Source organism: Amphibalanus amphitrite, unplaced genomic scaffold (genome assembly GCF_019059575.1).
Source record: "Amphibalanus amphitrite isolate SeventyFive unplaced genomic scaffold, NRLGWU_Aamphi_draft 000090F_arrow, whole genome shotgun sequence".
In the NCBI taxonomy this organism is placed as follows: domain Eukaryota; kingdom Metazoa; phylum Arthropoda; class Thecostraca; order Balanomorpha; family Balanidae; genus Amphibalanus; species Amphibalanus amphitrite.
Genome location: NW_024881586.1, coordinates 136,436 through 152,706, shown reverse-complemented (window position 1 = coordinate 152,706; position 16,271 = coordinate 136,436). Strand labels below are relative to the sequence as shown.

The 16,271-nt window shown below is 47.7% G+C and overlaps 1 protein-coding gene across 8 annotated transcripts in view; it reads left to right on the top strand.

Annotated features, from left to right (window-relative positions):
- The window catches only part of LOC122380038 (cryptochrome-1-like), a 29,684-nt gene extending 13,573 nt beyond the window's left edge, over window positions 1–16,111 (top strand). For 6 of the 8 annotated variants that reach the window (XM_043362784.1, XM_043362788.1, XM_043362789.1 and 3 more), the window contains 10 exons: window positions 4,603–4,808; window positions 6,867–7,039; window positions 7,600–7,761; window positions 8,516–8,626; window positions 8,961–9,202; window positions 9,497–9,629; window positions 9,931–10,143; window positions 10,719–10,876; window positions 11,251–11,407; window positions 14,111–16,111. In XM_043362784.1, coding sequence (XP_043218719.1) covers window positions 4,679–4,808; window positions 6,867–7,039; window positions 7,600–7,761; window positions 8,516–8,626; window positions 8,961–9,202; window positions 9,497–9,629; window positions 9,931–10,143; window positions 10,719–10,876; window positions 11,251–11,407; window positions 14,111–14,239 — 1,608 coding nt within the window. In that variant the 5' untranslated portion in view covers window positions 4,603–4,678 and the 3' untranslated portion in view covers window positions 14,240–16,111. Of the gene's footprint in view, window positions 1–1,551; window positions 1,746–4,602; window positions 4,809–6,866; window positions 7,040–7,599; window positions 7,762–8,515; window positions 8,627–8,960; window positions 9,203–9,496; window positions 9,630–9,930; window positions 10,144–10,718; window positions 10,877–11,250; window positions 11,408–14,110 lie in introns of those variants that run through there. The other 2 variants (XM_043362786.1, XM_043362783.1) reach the window with 2 other exon arrangements.
- The last annotated feature ends 160 nt before the right edge of the window (window positions 16,112–16,271 follow it).

Genomic DNA, 16,271 nt, shown 5'->3' with positions numbered 1-16,271 from the left:
TAGGCCGTAGGGGCACCACTTCGATTCATGACCCTCCCCTTGGAGTTTTCCTGGATCCGCCCCTGCAAATAGGCACCCAACTTTCGGCGCAAATCGTGCAGAAACTTATGCGCAAAATCCCTTGCGCCGAATTTCAGCGCATGAGGGCCTCACGGGCGTCCGGCGTATTGCAAGGGTGTTTTCCAGTCTGGTGGGGACAGGCCGGAAAGATGAACAGAATCAATAGGGGCAATCCAGCTTGACAAAAAGTGATATTATTGTCCTTTTCTGCACTTTCGTATGATGTTCTCTTGAGGCATATTGTTTCCTAAATTGATGGGTTGTAGTGTTCCTTTGGTTATATGAAGCTCCTTTGAAGTGTTCCTTTGGTTTGGTCCTTTGGTGATGGGTTGTAGTGTTCCTTTGGTTATATGAAGCTCCTTTATGAAGCTTCCTTTGGCTCATATGAAGCAGGGATTTCGCATTCATTACATCATGGTGTACCTATAATAATTGCGGAAATTGCCATTATGCAATGCTGTACTTCAAGATTTGTTGACGAGATTCACTCTCCTCAAGAGTTGTGAAACTTGAAATATAATTATGAGCGCCCTTAAAGCTGCTTTTCTCTCGTTTATTTCACCTATTTCACTACGTCGGCTTCAAACAGTGAGTAGTCGACACCCTTTCATCGCCCGGATGCTTTCGGTTTCGGTGTTTCGATTGGAAACGCCCATGGAGGCGTGCACCGTAAATATTGGTCAGTTGTATACGTTGCAGATGCTGCGATGCGCTTTTTTGTGTGAGTTACATGAACATTCTAGCGAACATCACATCTGCATCCGTGAGACATTAAAGAGTCATTGTGTTTGAAATTTTTCATACATATGAGATGCTGCGCATTGGTGACCTAATGTGCAATCAATGTCAGCTGAAGTTCTAGAATCGTCATAAAATCTTGAATTGTTCGTATTTTAGCGCTTGAAGGCGTGGAATTGGTGACAAACCCATGGTGACAAATTGTTGGCTCCAACTCCCAATGGTGACACACCGAGGATGTTTCCCAGCCCTGTGTCCTAGGGTGTGCATAGTTCGGCATCTGAGCTGCACGTACAGACTATGGTGCTGAGCCCGTCCCTTGAGCGACAGTCCACCCGTCCACCTATGCGCGCTGCTGCATTCATGCTACCCCACAAGAGCCTGCTCCGTAGGGCTCCTCGCGTGGGATGTTGATTGTTGGTCAGGGTGACATCCAGCTCGGGATAGGGGTTTGGGTTTTGAGATGTATAGAGTACGCTCCGAGCAATGCTGTGTAAAGACCCTGGAGCCTCCGATGACAAACGATGGCAAGCACATGTGATTTGGGGTGGTCGGTGGGGGGGGGGGGGCTATATCAAGAACATTAGTATTTCCTTTTTGCCCGCTAAGTGCTGGTGGAAGTCATTCAAATTTTCCTTTAAAATTTTATCATTAAAATTGTCTGAAATTAATATGCGAAATCCAAAATTAGTTCAGCAATGAATGTGTCTGTTGTTTTCCGATCGAGCAAGTTTTTCTCCGCGCAATAACAGCTGACTTCCAGCCTGGAATTTATTTGTCCTTGAGCGGCCGAGGACGGAGGACGCCGGTCAGGACGGGAGGGTGCCGCTGGGGATTATTTCAAGTTATTTCAATTTGTTTAGGCTAAACAGAAGCTGTTGATAGCTGAAGTGTTTCAAAGAAAGCACGAACTTTCTGGAGAACTCACTTGGGTGTTTCAGTTGACGGTAAGCTTCCGTTTTCAGACTTCAGTTCAAATCAAGGCTATATAAACCGTTCAAATTTTGCATGGCTTCAGCTTCAGGCTTAGCAACCCAAATCTGAATCTTGGGCTCCTGAACTGATATTTACTTCATGGATGGCTGAAATATTAAAAATTTGGCTTTTAATGTTGTGAATATGGAACTCAACATCACATAATTTTGGAATGACAGATTTTCCTGCGGGAGATTTAGTACCTAGGTCAAGGTACCTACCTAGGCTGATATGAATTATTTGTCAAAATATTGGTATAGCTTTGTAAAAGGGCACTGTCACTATCTAGTATCTGCTTCTTCTTCGTGTTGGTATTTTTTTGTAAATATGAACACCTTTAAAAAATTCATAACTGTGGAAATGACTATGAGGCGGCATGAGCAACTTGTATGCTAGATGGCCTTGTGGACGGTTTCCAATGCAAATTTGTCCTTAACTCGCAAGGGCAACTGACCATTGCAAGGCATCTTTCCAATTGCCACAGACTTGCCACTCACGTGTTATTGATATTTTGCTTGCTGCATAAGTGATGGTTTAAAAATATGATGATAGAACTGAAGCCTAACTTCACTTGTTTTTACTTACTTACTTAATTACAAAGTTTTTCCCCAAAAGAAATAGGTAGTTGTAAAGAAACTGTAACCCTTGTTTTTTCTTTGCAACTAAAGAGAGGTGCTATACCCAGAGATGCTTTCTAATCAACCAGGGCCCTATTCAGTCGCTGTTTTTATATCAGCGTGCTGGCGGTTTTCCCCATATAAGGATGTTATTGCTGGTCGTACTCGGCATGAGCGGCTCCGCCGCCCGCGGAGAGGATGGTATTTGCGCGCGCATGGTCCGCATGTCCTTTGACGCGATTGGCCCGGTGCTCCTGCATTTGGTCAATTCCAGCATCTCTCTATCGGATGTCCCTCAATCCTGGAAACATTCCCTCGTACACCCCATCCACAAAACCGGTGATCCTTCAGATCCATCAAATTTCCGGCCAATCTCTATCGTTCCTATTATATCCAAAATTGTAGAGAAAGCCGTACATCAACAGCTCTACAGTTACCTATCCAACAACCATCTCCTCTCCCCCACTCAGCACGGTTTTCGGCCTCGTCACTCGACTGAAACCGCGCTGATATCCATATCCGATCACATCCTATCCGCTACCGACCGTGGAGAGCTATCCCTTCTCTGCCTGCTGGATTTGAGCAAATGTTTTGATGTGATAGACCACGATAAATTATTGACTAAATTGCAGCTTCATGGTATTGATACAGCTTGGTTTTCGGCATATCTTCACGGCCACACCCAAAGTGTCAGCCTCACTGACGCTCTGGGTGGAAGAACTACTTCATCTCCGCTCCCCAACAGCATCGGTGTTTTCCAAGGCTCCGCCCTCGGCCCTCTTCTCTATTGCATTTTTGCCAACGACCTTAGCTTGTTCGCCGAGGATGCAGTCGTAGTTCAATATGCAGACGACACCCAAATTTTGGTCAGTGGAAAAAAGTCAGAAATTCATAACGTAGTATACCGGATGGAACAGACGCTAGCTTCTCTTGACCTCTGGTTCCGTGCCAACGGCTTAAAAGTCAATGCTGGGAAAACTCAGCTGATGCTGCTGGGTAGCGCTCAAAATTTGCGCAATGCCCCAAATGTTACGGTAAAATTTCGCGATCACGTTATCATTCCCGTTTCGGAAGCACAAAATCTTGGCCTGACGTTCGATCGCAACCTCACCTGGAACACTCACGTCTCTGCCGTCACCCGGCGCTGTTTCGGCATTCTCAGTGGCCTATCACATCTCAGGGGGCGCCTGCCTCCGTCCGTCGTCTCCGTGCTGGTCAACGCCTTGGTTCTCTCGCAGCTTCGATACTGTATCACTGTCTATGGCAACGGTTCGAAGAAGAACCTTGCACTCATTCAGAAGACTCTAAATTATGGGGCAAAAATCATTTTCGGACGCAAAAAGTATGATCACGTGTCGGACCTGCTTGAGAAGCTGCGTTGGCTCAGCGCGGAGAACCTTGTGGTGCATGGCACACTGTGCATGGTGCACAAACTGCTGCGCTTCGGTGAGCCCGAGGTGTTAGCCGCCGGTTTGTCAACCGTGGCTGCCGCTAGGAGCTCACTAGGAGCGCAAGCTAGGGTGACCCGACAGGACCACTCACTATATGTGCTCCGATCTAGAACCGAAGCAGGCAAGAGGCGCTTCATCAGCCGTGGTCCGGTTCTTTACAACCGCCTGTCACCCGATTTGCTCGGGCTCCCGGTGCCTGTTTTTAAGCACCGCCTCAGGCGGCTGCTGACGGATCCAACGTGACTGAGTTGAGCTGACCATCTGGTGTGTATGTGTGCTGGTATTGTCTGTATCTATGTTTCTTGTATTATCTTGACTATGATGTATGCGAGTGTGATTGTGATGCTTGTCTCTCTTTATCTTGACTTTGAAACCACCGTTTTAATTTTTGACGAGAGGATGTAATAGCCGCTTTTAGTGGATTTCCTTAATACACGTCTGAGTCTGAGTCTGAGTCTGGGTGCTTCTTGGCCTCTCATTGGTCTAACGAATAGACCACTTGAATTTGACCAATGAGGAGCGAAGAAGTAGCAGCATGCTCGCAGCCTGCTGATAAATAAACGGGGTGCGAACGCCGAACAGAGGTCAGATCAAACCTAACCTAACCTGACCTAAACTTACAAGTCTTGCTGCCTGCACTGCTAATGTCAATGTCATAGCTGGTAGGTAGGTACCAATCAGTTTGTTACCTAATTCTAAAAGTGAGATGCCTGCTTAACATGATCTCCCTGATAATTGAATCAATCACATTTTTTTTTCAGATTCAATTCAAGACTTCTAATCTAAGACTTTCACCTGTCTCCTGCAAGCAATCAGTCTGTCAGAATTCCAGAAACCATGAAGGAGGCGGTGGGGGTTCACTGGTTCCGTCACGGGCTGAGGCTGCACGACAATCCTGCGCTGTGCCAGCTGCTGGAGACCTGTAACAAGGTCTACCTCATTTTCATCTTTGATGGAGAAAGTGGAGGTGAGTGATGTGATTGTGTTCAAGCAGTTTCTGAATTAGTTGCAAGCTGACAAGTTACGGATGTTAGGGGTGGCTCTGGCTTTGATTGATCATTCTGGCACTGGCTCAGAGTGAAAGACCTGGCATCTCTGGCTCTGGCAAAATTATGGTTTACTGGCATCCCAGGACCCAGGGACAATCCATGAGGCAAAGGGCTCAGGCCTCGGAGGCTTCCAATATTGTGGACAGTGGACACCTTGGTTGGGTACCTGCAAGCTGCAATGAATGTGGCCATATGGGGGTAATGCAGCTGGTTTCTGGATGCAGGAGGATGCATGCCATCCTGAATCAAAATCTGATCTGTGTATCCTTACACTCTGCATGCCACATGGAGCCGAATCAGGACCAAGAGGGCAACTCTGAGAATTATAACACTCACAATCTTCAATCCTGTGAGCCACTCATGTGAAGTACTGTTTTGCTTGACTCAACCCCTAAAAAAAAATCAGAAACTGATTTAGAAAATTCAAGCATCCGATATGAATTTACCATGCTGATAACTGAGGTCTGGGCATGGCTATTAGTTTGCCTCTTCTGCCATTTTGTGCATACTGGCATCAGCTCTGAACTAAATTTTCCATCTCACCAAAACACGATGTGCTGACTCTGTCCAGACTCCAGTACGGCCCCGACCGAGGTGCATGTAAACATTTGTTGATGCTAATGACAGGGAGAAATCGGGATTGACAACCGGCATCGGGTATGCGATGACCCCTCCCCCCCCCCAAACCTTGAACCATCCGAACTGTGATATGTCTACTTGATAAAATTGCCTGGAGGATGCAGTTTTTCCGGGCCAAAATGAAGTCATACTCACGTTCCTATCATTCACGCTTTTCGCAGTTAATTTATGCATCGCCATTACCGTATCTTTCCTGAAATACGATATGGTATGGTCCATCGCTGTTTGTTTTGTGGAACCCTCGGCCATCAATGTCCCTATTACTACAATTTGTGATAAATAAATCCACGCCTTTGTCGCATCGCATTTGTTATGGGCCTCGTCTATGCAGCTCGCTGCCTCCACCTCTGGCTGAACTACTATGAACGTCAAACCCCTTGAGACCCCACTTTTTTGCGATAATTTTTAAATGCGTCAACTTTCGCTGACAATATTCTGGCAATGTATGTTTCAGAACCTGCCGAAACTTTTATTACCAAGGTATTTTGACGCCAAACGATTATGGAAGGTACTTCTCATTCACTCGTAATGCTAAGGTCAATTCAGGCCCGGGCAGAGGCTTGCGCTCGGCCACACTCGAGCCCCGCCACCAGCGCCATCTGCTCTAAATGCCATCTACCAGCGCCCGCTACCGCTACCAGCTACCGCCCACCATCAAGCCTGAATGGAGCGAGAGACGCGAGTGACCGGTCGCCGGGCAAGGAGCGCCGGAGGGGTAGGGCGGAGCTTAGCGCTGACGTCATTACGTGGCTCCGCCCCATGAGCGCGTAGCCTCTACCCAAACAGCAGATTTGTTCCGTGAAATTTAACATTACGAGTGAATGAGAAGTACCTTTCATAATCGTTTGGCGTCAAAATACCTTAGTAATAAAAGTTTCGGCAGGTTCTGAAACACACATTGCCAGAATATTGTCAACGAGAGTTGACGCATTAAAAAATTATCGCAAAAAAGTGGGGTCTCAAGGGGTTTGACGTCCATAGTAGGTACCCATTACCGCTTACCCTCGTCACCTAAAACGGTACCCATCAACTATAGGTACATACCGCCGCCTGCATCGCGTGACTGACCTTTTATCGAGTCATGTCACGTTTCCGAACTGGTGCCGTGATTTCTTCTACATATTCGTGTTGTACATAACCGTTTGTGTGAGTGTTAATTATTCAGCATACTTTCAATCCGTGTTCTTATAATATACATTTTCATTTCATACATTAGAATATACATTTGTGTTTTCTGAGGCGTGGTGAAAGCCACAAGGAACAGCGGATAACGCCAATGAATGTAAGTATCTTTGTCAATGTCATTGTATAATTTCTTTATCTATCTATCGCCTCAGGAATGCGTCTGAGCGGGTACAACCGCCTGGCGTTCCTGCTGGAGTCTCTGACGGACCTGGACCGCCAGCTGCGGCTCCGCGGCGGACGGCTGCTCACCATCCGCGGAAAACCGACGGACGCTCTCCAGCTGATGAGGACAGAGTATGGCATGACACACCTCAGCTTTGAACAGGCGAGTGGGGAGGGGGGGGGGGGGTCCGGCTACACAGCACGCGCTACCCGCATTGTCTAGGGATTAACAGTTTGGTTTCCATGGAAACATGAGCAAACTTGTTTGTTACCTTTGTTTCAATGGAAATCGAAGCGTATCTTATAACGGCCGTTGGCGCCGTTCGGTGAGACGGGGCCCACTAATCCCCGCTGTCCATTCAGGCGGCTCGACTGATCCGATTATTATGGTACTGGGCAGCTGGGGTTGGCGTGTGTGGACAGCAGGGACCCAGTGTGCTGTTGTGAAGATCATGACCTTTTGATGGACGGCTGTGGAAATGGCAGTGACCTTTATGAGCTTAATGCGAAGGATCTGGTAGAATCTCAATGGCTGGGGAGAGGCGGATGTTACAGAGATGTTGCAATGTCACGAACTTGGCTTATACTTGGGTGACACGGGAGCCAACATAAAAAAGGATAGATGAGATACCGAGCTTAGAGTTGGAATTTCGTAAAAGGACTAAAGCTGACATTTGTGACTCTCTGCCATGGTTTTGACTAATCGACGTCTGTTCTCCACAGGACTGTGAGCCGGTCTGGGCGCCACGCGACGAGCTGGTGCGCGCCTGGTGTGACGAGCACGCTGTGGAGATTATCGAGCGTATCTCGCACACCCTCTGGGACCCGGCAGAGGTGATCGAGGCCAACGGGGGCGAGCCGCCGCTCACCTTCTCAATGTTTCACGTGAGTTACCCGGCGCTGAGCTTATCTGAGATGCGTCGTATGACAACCCACACGCAACTTACCGCTCCCCCTCCCCTCCCACTCTCGATTCATAAAGTCGCGACGCTTCGCTGTCTGCTACACTGCGCAGATGGGCCGTCAGCGGCTATTGACTCGAGACTGGGATATATGAGACTTTCCGAGGCTCGATTCCTTGCTATGCTGTTTTAGCGAGAAGTTTCGGGGCCATAGCGCTCTCATTTACATCGGCGGCGTACAGGAGGGCTGTTTTACCTAGAATGTTCTCTCAGTAATGAAAGCGAAATATGATCTCCGTAACATGAGAACAAAGACGGAAAGTTGCTGGTGGACTATAATTAAGCCGAGAGACCTGCTGGTGTCCCGTGCTGTTGCAATGAAGCTGAGGCAACACTGGTGTGCTCAATTATGGGCTGTGTGAAAGCGAATGGATGTATGTCTGAAATCACTCAAACATTGAGTTTATTAGCATCAAGAAATTGGTATCATACAATGGTTAATTTTATTGTAGTTTTGCTGTCAGAAGCAGCCTGCATTGTCATTTTACGCTTCGTGATAAAAGGTAATAAACTCGCAGCTTTTTCTCGCATCTATTTTTATTTCATGTTTATGTCTACTGAGCTCTCTATTTAGTGTCACATTATGACTTCGCCTTCGATGCCCCCCCCCCCCCCCCAACTGCCCCAGCAAACATACGAGACCTCCCCACTGATTTGATACGGTGTTTCTTTCACAGCAAGTGGCCATGTCGATCGGCCTGCCGCCGACCCCGGAGGGTGACCCGGTGTTCAGAGCCGGCCAGCTGGCCGTGGCCGACCCGACCCGGCCCCACGGACACCCGGTCCAGGTGAGGGGGAGATTGGCAGCGAAAGTGAGGAGTGGGAGCACTGTTCACTCAGAGCAAGTAGTGGCTCATCCATTTTCTGGAGGTTGATTGCGGGATGTCACTGGATGTGGGCGTGTGGGAGCATCCGGCCAGCTAGTGTGAGTGGGAGTCGAAACCTTAGTGCAGTTAATGAGGGGCACACGGTACTGGCAAGAGAAGGGACTTGAGGCAGTTTCATTTCTTTCATCAACTACCTGATGCTGATACCCCCTGTTCCGGCCGTCAGGCGTCAGCACCTGACTGTTCTGTTTACCGTCTGACTGAGTTCAGCAACCTCACACCGCTACCGTTTCAGCTGTTTGACGAAGTGCCGCCCGTGTCTGAACTGAGCGACCTGAAGCCGTCACCGGGCGAGCACAAGAAGCGCTACCAGGGCGGCGAGACGCGGGGCCTCCAGCTACTGGCCGAGCGGGTTGCCTGGGAGGAGCTGGCTCTGAGCCGTGGTATCGTGATGCCCAACCAGTACTGCCCGGACCTGCTGGGACCGCCCCGCAGCATGTCTGCCTACCTGCGACACGGCTGTATCTCAGTCAGACGGTGGGTCAAGAGAGGGGAAACAACGGGATTAATGGGCATACTTTAGGGTGTTTGTGATTGATGGGGTACAAAGGATAATATGTTTGAGGCGCTGAAGTCACTATGGCTTAACTCCTGATTGGCGATTAGCCAGGCTTCGTTCTTTTCTCGTTGTTTAACTATCAACTATTTTTAGGTATTTATAGTTATGGTGCCCAGATTTATATGATATCAATGATTTGCTGTTGCTTGTTCGTGACTTTATGTCCCGTAATGCGAGTCTGGTTTGTGAGGGTTCCCCTTTCTTCCATTCAGGATGTACCACCAGATCCAGAAGGCGTTCCAGGCGTGCACTGACGCCCAGGGCCACTCGCTCAGCATCTGTGTCCAGCTCGTCTGGCGAGAGTACTTCTACACCATGTCCGTCAAGAACCCCTACTATGATCAGGTAAGACCCTTCGTCTACTTCCACGCAATGTTCTTCGGTATGCGCCGCATGCGGAATATAACGGTACTGCGGTACTAACGGTTAAAATGCGGTACCTTTGATAAGGCGAAATACCGACCGAGTGATTTTCCACAATATATTTTAGAAAACCCTCGCTAGAACAATTGACAAGGGATTCGCACTACGTACTTTTACTCGCTGTTTGTCAAAGATACCCAAGATATTCAGCCGAGGCTCCATCAGTCTCGGCCGAAGCCCGCACCCATCGCATAAAAACACGCCCGTTTGCTGTGTGTCTCAGATGGAGCCGAACCCGATCTGCCTGAACATCAACTGGCGCACCGACGACCAGCAGCTGCAGCAATGGAAGGAAGGACAGACGGGCTACCCGTTCATCGACGCCGCCATGCGACAGCTGATCCAGGAGGGCTGGATCCACCACGTGGCCCGGAACGCCACCAGCTGCTTCCTAACCCGGGGTGACCTCTGGCTCAACTGGGTCGACGGACTGAGGGTGAGTAGTTAGCTCTGGCACGGTCTGAGGGTTAGCATCATATTGGCTGCTTCCTGACCCGCGGAGACCTCTGGCTCAACTGGGTCGACGGACTGAGGGTCAGTAGGGGATAGGATACTGATGTCCGAGGGACAGTATCGCTGGAATGGTGTAAGGGTTTTTGACTGCGCTGGGTGGGTAGATAGTCCGGGGGTCAGTAGCTCAACGGGATGAATGGTTTGAGAGTCAGTTATTGCACTGGGACGGTCTAAGAAATAAGAATCAATAACTGCACTGGGAGGTTCTCTAAGTGTTAGTGGAACTGGACATTTCATTGAACGATGATTGCATTGATTGATAGATTTATGTCGACATCTTTGCGGGTTTGGCAGGAGCGAACCTTGCCTATTAAGTGGCATATTAACCTTTGAGTAGTGAGTTCTGGTAACTGTTCTCCCGATAGCTGCCGTTAACTAAATCGGGTATTGGATGTTTCTTCCTTCGACAAATCAAGCTAATAAGGATGCATTTCAAGCTCCTATTAGCTCCAGCATCCTCACGACAGAGCTCTAACGTCTTGCTCCCGCTTTATCCAGGTGTTCCAGGAGTACCTGCTGGACGCTGACTGGTCGGTCAACGCCGGCAACTGGATGTGGGTCTCATCGTCCGCCTTTGAGAACTTCCTGGACACCTCTGACACCATCTCACCGGTCAACTACGGGCGGATGTTTGAGCCCACCGGCGAGTACATCAGGTGCGTAATGGCCGGACCGCTGTCACGAACGTCAAACAGTGAACACATGGTGCCCGGTGATCCGCTGCTAGACACAGTTTACGCTACAGAGACGTGTATTGGATCTGCAACCGTACATTTACATCGACAGTTACACGTAGACGTACGCGTATGTAGTTTTGTTTTGGTTGTCCAGGAAAAGGCAATCTTCATATTTAGTTATGCTGCTCTCAAGCCTTTACGAAATTCAACTACTTCATGTTGGATTTTATTCAATTTGTAGATCAACCTGCAGTGTTACGAAAGCTTAGTGTCGTTTTGACACCAGTCTTGACACCACCGTGTCCCCGACAGTGGCCACGAGTTCTAACTCATCTCCCATCTCACGCTGCCAGACGCTACGTGCCGGAGCTGCGCCAGATGCCGACTGAGTACATTTTCTCGCCGTGGGAGGCGCCGCTGTCAGTTCAGCGCGAGGCGGGCTGCATCATCGGCAAGGACTATCCGTGCCGCATGGTCAACCACGAGGTGGTCTCACGTCACAACCGAAAGGTATGACCGGTCAGGTCCCGGATGGTCGCAACGGCTTTCTGAGAGGCTATGGGACTAGCTTTGTTGGAAATGGTGATAGGTCGTTGAAGTTTAGTGGCTGGTTGCTGACGGCGCGGCCGAGTGGATAAGATGTCAGTCTCCTAATCCGTAGGCGGATGGTTCGCGGCCGGTCAGCGACTAAGTTTTATATGAGCAGTATGATTTACTGGTTGAACACCTAATGCAAATCCGGAAAGAATGTGTTCCTGTGAAAACGATGTGTAGGGGCAGAGATAATAATAAAATGTGGTTTAACAATGAAGCAAAAAGGAAGATTGCAAAGAAACACCGTGCTTGGAATGCCTACATGAGGGCAGAGAGGTTAAAGCTACCAGAGTTGGAAAGGTATAGAAAGAAATACATCAAGGCAAGAAAAAAGGCTCATTATGGTCTACGTAACATCAAAGCAAAGCACGAAGAAAAACTTTTTCATCAGATCAAAACTAATCCCAAGCTGTTTTATGCGTACTGTAACTCCAAAAACAAAGTTCGAGAGCCAGTAGGGCAAGTTACCAAGGCAGACGGAACCCCATCATCAACATACGAAGAAACTGCCGCTGCCCTCAACCAACACTTCAAGAATGTGTTCACGTTAGAAGATGACTCTGACTTGATTTACGCCAACGAATTCTTCTCCTCACTGTCAGACGAGCAAATGTGTCCTTTCACCCACTGTCGGCATCCAGATGTACCCGAATTACATTCAGTTGAAATGCCTCTTCAACATATCCTCAAGCTACTGAAAGAGCTTAAGTCCTACAAGTCACCAGGGCCAGATGATCTTCACCCACGTCTCCTAGCTGAACTCGCAGAAAATGTAGCAGTACCTTTGAGGATCATATTCAAAAACTCGATGGACACTGGACATGTCCCTCGTCTATGGAAAATGGCATACGTCACAGCAGTCCATAAGAAGGGATCAAGAACTGAAGCCCAAAACTACCGCCCAATTAGTTTAACCTGCATATGCAGTAAAGTGATGGAAAGAATCGTCAATGAACAAATAATGAGTCATATTTTGCAGAACAACATTTTGAACCCACGCCAACACGGATTTGTTTCCGGAAGGTCGTGTTTAACAAACCTCCTCTCCACTTTGGAAGACTGCAGCCGCAGCCTTGATGAAAAGGTACCTACAGACATTGTCTATCTAGACTTTGCAAAAGCTTTTGACACCGTACCACATGCAAGACTTTGTCATAAATTATACCGATCAGGGATTGGCGGTCAGCTGCTTAACTGGCTTGAAGACTTCCTCTACGATAGGAAACAGAGAGTTGTAGTCAACGGAGCCCACTCAAGCTGGGCAAAGGTGGCAAGTGGCGTCCCACAGGGCTCAGTGATCGGTCCCACCCTGTTCCTTCTGTTTATAAATGACATGCCGGATCAAATAGTTAGCCAGGTGCAAATTTTTGCTGATGACAGTAAAATCTACCGACACATCAAGTCACATGAAGATGTGGAGCGCTTACAAGGGGATCTCCAAGAGATTGAGCACTGGTCTCGTCAATGGAAACTATGCTGCAATGCTTCTAAGTGCCAGACCCTTCGAATCGGCACCAAACAAATGATGTCCGACAGACCAGTCTACATGCTCGGTGGTACTAAGCTGGAGAACACCAACGAACAAAGAGACCTGGGTGTTATTGTTGACTCCTCGCTCGAGTTCAACAAACATATCAACAAATGCACCCAACGAGCATATGCCAGTTGGGGCATGGTAAGGAGAACCTTTGAAAAGCTGAGGCCGGCAATGTTTAATCTCACATACAAAACATTTGTTCGCCCTCACATTGAATTCTGTCCCCAAGTGTGGTCTCCATATAAGAAATATAATATCAAGAAGATTGAAACAGTTCAAAGAGCAGCTACAAGAAGAGTTGTGGGACTGCAAGGGTTAAATTATCCAGAGCGGCTGAGACAGCTTAAGCTTACCACCCTAGAAGAGAGAAGAGAACGGGGAGACTTACTTGAGACCCACAAAATCCTCCATCAGCTCCACGAGTGTGACCTCACCCAATTATTTAACGTTAGAAACCGAACAGAGCGAGATTACCTCAAACTGTACAAGCCCCACCACCGGACGTTGAAGAGAGGAAGATTTTTCTCACAAAGAGTTATAAATAAATGGAATTTGTTAAGCTCTCACACCAAGATGGCTAAAACATCTAACCAATTTAAGTCAAGATACGACAAACATCGGGCAGACAGACAAGACTGACCCAAGAGAAATCAAACTGATGTAGAAAAACGCGTGATTCAAAAAAGAAATGGGCTACAACATAGACCTCGACGTCTTCTTCCAGAGCCCAAACAACCTTGATTCTTCTTGATTCTTGATTCTTGGTTAAATTTGTGCCATCTACCTATGTTCGCTTAGAGTTCATTTTTTTCGAGTTTGTGTTTCGTAAACAATGTTTGGTGGTCTAATTTTGTTAACACCGAATAATTTATGTATGACCTGGCATTACCATTATGTATAACGATTTTGTGCATTAGTTTGTTTAGTTACTTAGTGACCTGGCATCACCTCACGCCATATCCCTCCCCTCTACAGAGTGTGCCTCCTTATCTCCCACTCTACCTGCTGAGTCTCAGTTGGTGCAGTGTGTAGGTCTCACTCTACCTGACGAACCTCTAACACCTGCCTTCTCCCTCCTCCAGCTGATGTCCAAGATTGCCGAGCAGCTGGGCACCTGTCCGCCCCACTGCATGCCCGCCGGAGACGCAGAGGTCAAGCACTTCTTCGGCCTGCCGGGCGCCTCCCTGGAGGATATGCTGGGCGGACACTAGAGCGGACACTACTCACCGGTATAGTGGCCGTCTTCGGGCTGACGTGACCCGGGCTATCGAGGTTTGACCGACTATCAAACTGTCGAAAGCTGTACCAGAGGCTCTGCGGGAATGGTGAATGGTGGGATGCTCTTATACTGATGAAAACCGAGCCACGTTGGGCAGAACTGCGGGCTGTGGTATCTCCGTACCTACGTATTTGGCCAGGATAGTACTCGGTTAGAACATATCACTTACAAGACAATACTTAAACCATCACGCCGCATAACATGGTTATTGGGTAGGCTGTTTCGTCATAGGATGCTTTCACCACACCACAGAACATAGTGCAAATTGATTTGGCATTGGTTGTGAGACATTTTTCACAATAACTGGGCGCAGTCACTTTTGTAGACGAAATGATTCAGTACATAAGGACGGTCAACTTCACTGCCAGACAATCACCTATGCTAATCTACAGAATACTGCACGTTTGTGCAGCGTTGAAGTCTAACACTTAACACTGGCTATAAGAATCGTACGAAGCTTCCGTCTTTTCCTAACAGCGTGGCTACCAGCGATCAAGTCGAGTGATTTAGCCAGAAACCTACCCATATCTTCCTCTGGTTGTCCTCTGAAGCCTGTAAAAGTTCGGTCTAGATGACTGTTTCATGTGCTATAGTATTTTTCTGTTTATTGAAGTGCCAGTTCAGTTCTAGATGTCATCGGTGTAGCTTAAGATGTAAGGTTAGGCTCCTGAATGTTTTCAATATGTCGTAATTTAGTGTGTGTAGAAGCTGACAGGCTGACCTGGTGACTACTGGTTGTTCCTGTCCTAGGAATCAGTTCTGAAGTGTTTGGGAACGGTGTATGGAACGGGTATCACGAAATGCCGCATTATTTTCGTAGCAAGCGGAAGTAATGGAACAGAGGTCCTTTGCAGACATAGTTAATTGGCAATCATCTGGCAGTACTGCTCCTTCCAAGCATACTACAATACGTGTATCAGTGTTTTGATGTTCAGTGTGCTGTCTACAGGCCATAGCTTAATAGCAGTGTAAAAGACATTTCACGAGCTTCATGACAGGTACAATGTTGTGGTTAGATTTTGTTCAATGGGCATTGTCAGATATATTTAGGCGCCGTCAGATATATTTAGGGAAGTACACACTGAATATATTTTCAGTTCCGTAGTGGCTCCCACGTTGATCTGTGTTATATTACTTTGCATGCGCAACCCCCATCCTACCCGTCAGTATATCCGTATTCCTACATACATCAATGTTTTGTGTAGTGTTTTCTACGTGGCAGTGTTGTGTTAGTAGCCTCAGTATCTAATCTCAGTGTACTTTAGCACTAACAGGTGGTAGCGAATCACTCTGAGCACCGCGTCTTAAGTCTCCACTCTGTCGTGTGTGTGAACCGTCTCCTCCGAGCAGCCAGGCTCGAATAGAAGATCGCTACAATCAGTATCTTGTCGGAGGCCTGTCCGTCTATGAACATCCATCTTCTACAAACAGCGTCAGTCTCCATTCCGTCCGAACTCGCCCGCTGGCGACCGTGGCATTTCCTCTCCTCGATGGCCATCCGATTCTATGGCGTCCTCCACTGATCGTTGTCCTAAGCGTCGGACCATGACATCTCATGTGCTAGCTGTCTGCAGTGTGATTGGCTCAATTCTGGCTGTTCCATAATATCTTATAGATGTGGTGTGCTGTATTTATCGATGTATTGGTTGGGGTAGTTAGGACACCCATCAGAAGATGTATTTATTTCGTATTTTCAACGCAACTTAGCGTCATTCGTGTTCTGGAAAATCAAAATTATGACGGCTCAATGTATATTGTATGACGTGTGTATTTTCGGAAAAATAAAGTTTTTCTTTTGTACAAATGTGTTTGGTCAAAAGCGTGATTCACTTTCGGCATTGATAATTTATACAGAGTTCGTAGAAGGGAACGTGAGAAATGTCTCACGACTTTGTTAGTGTCGTTTTTTCTTTTCCTCACTCTTTGTGTCTCCTATGAGTGGACAGCGCATGGGCAATGCCTGG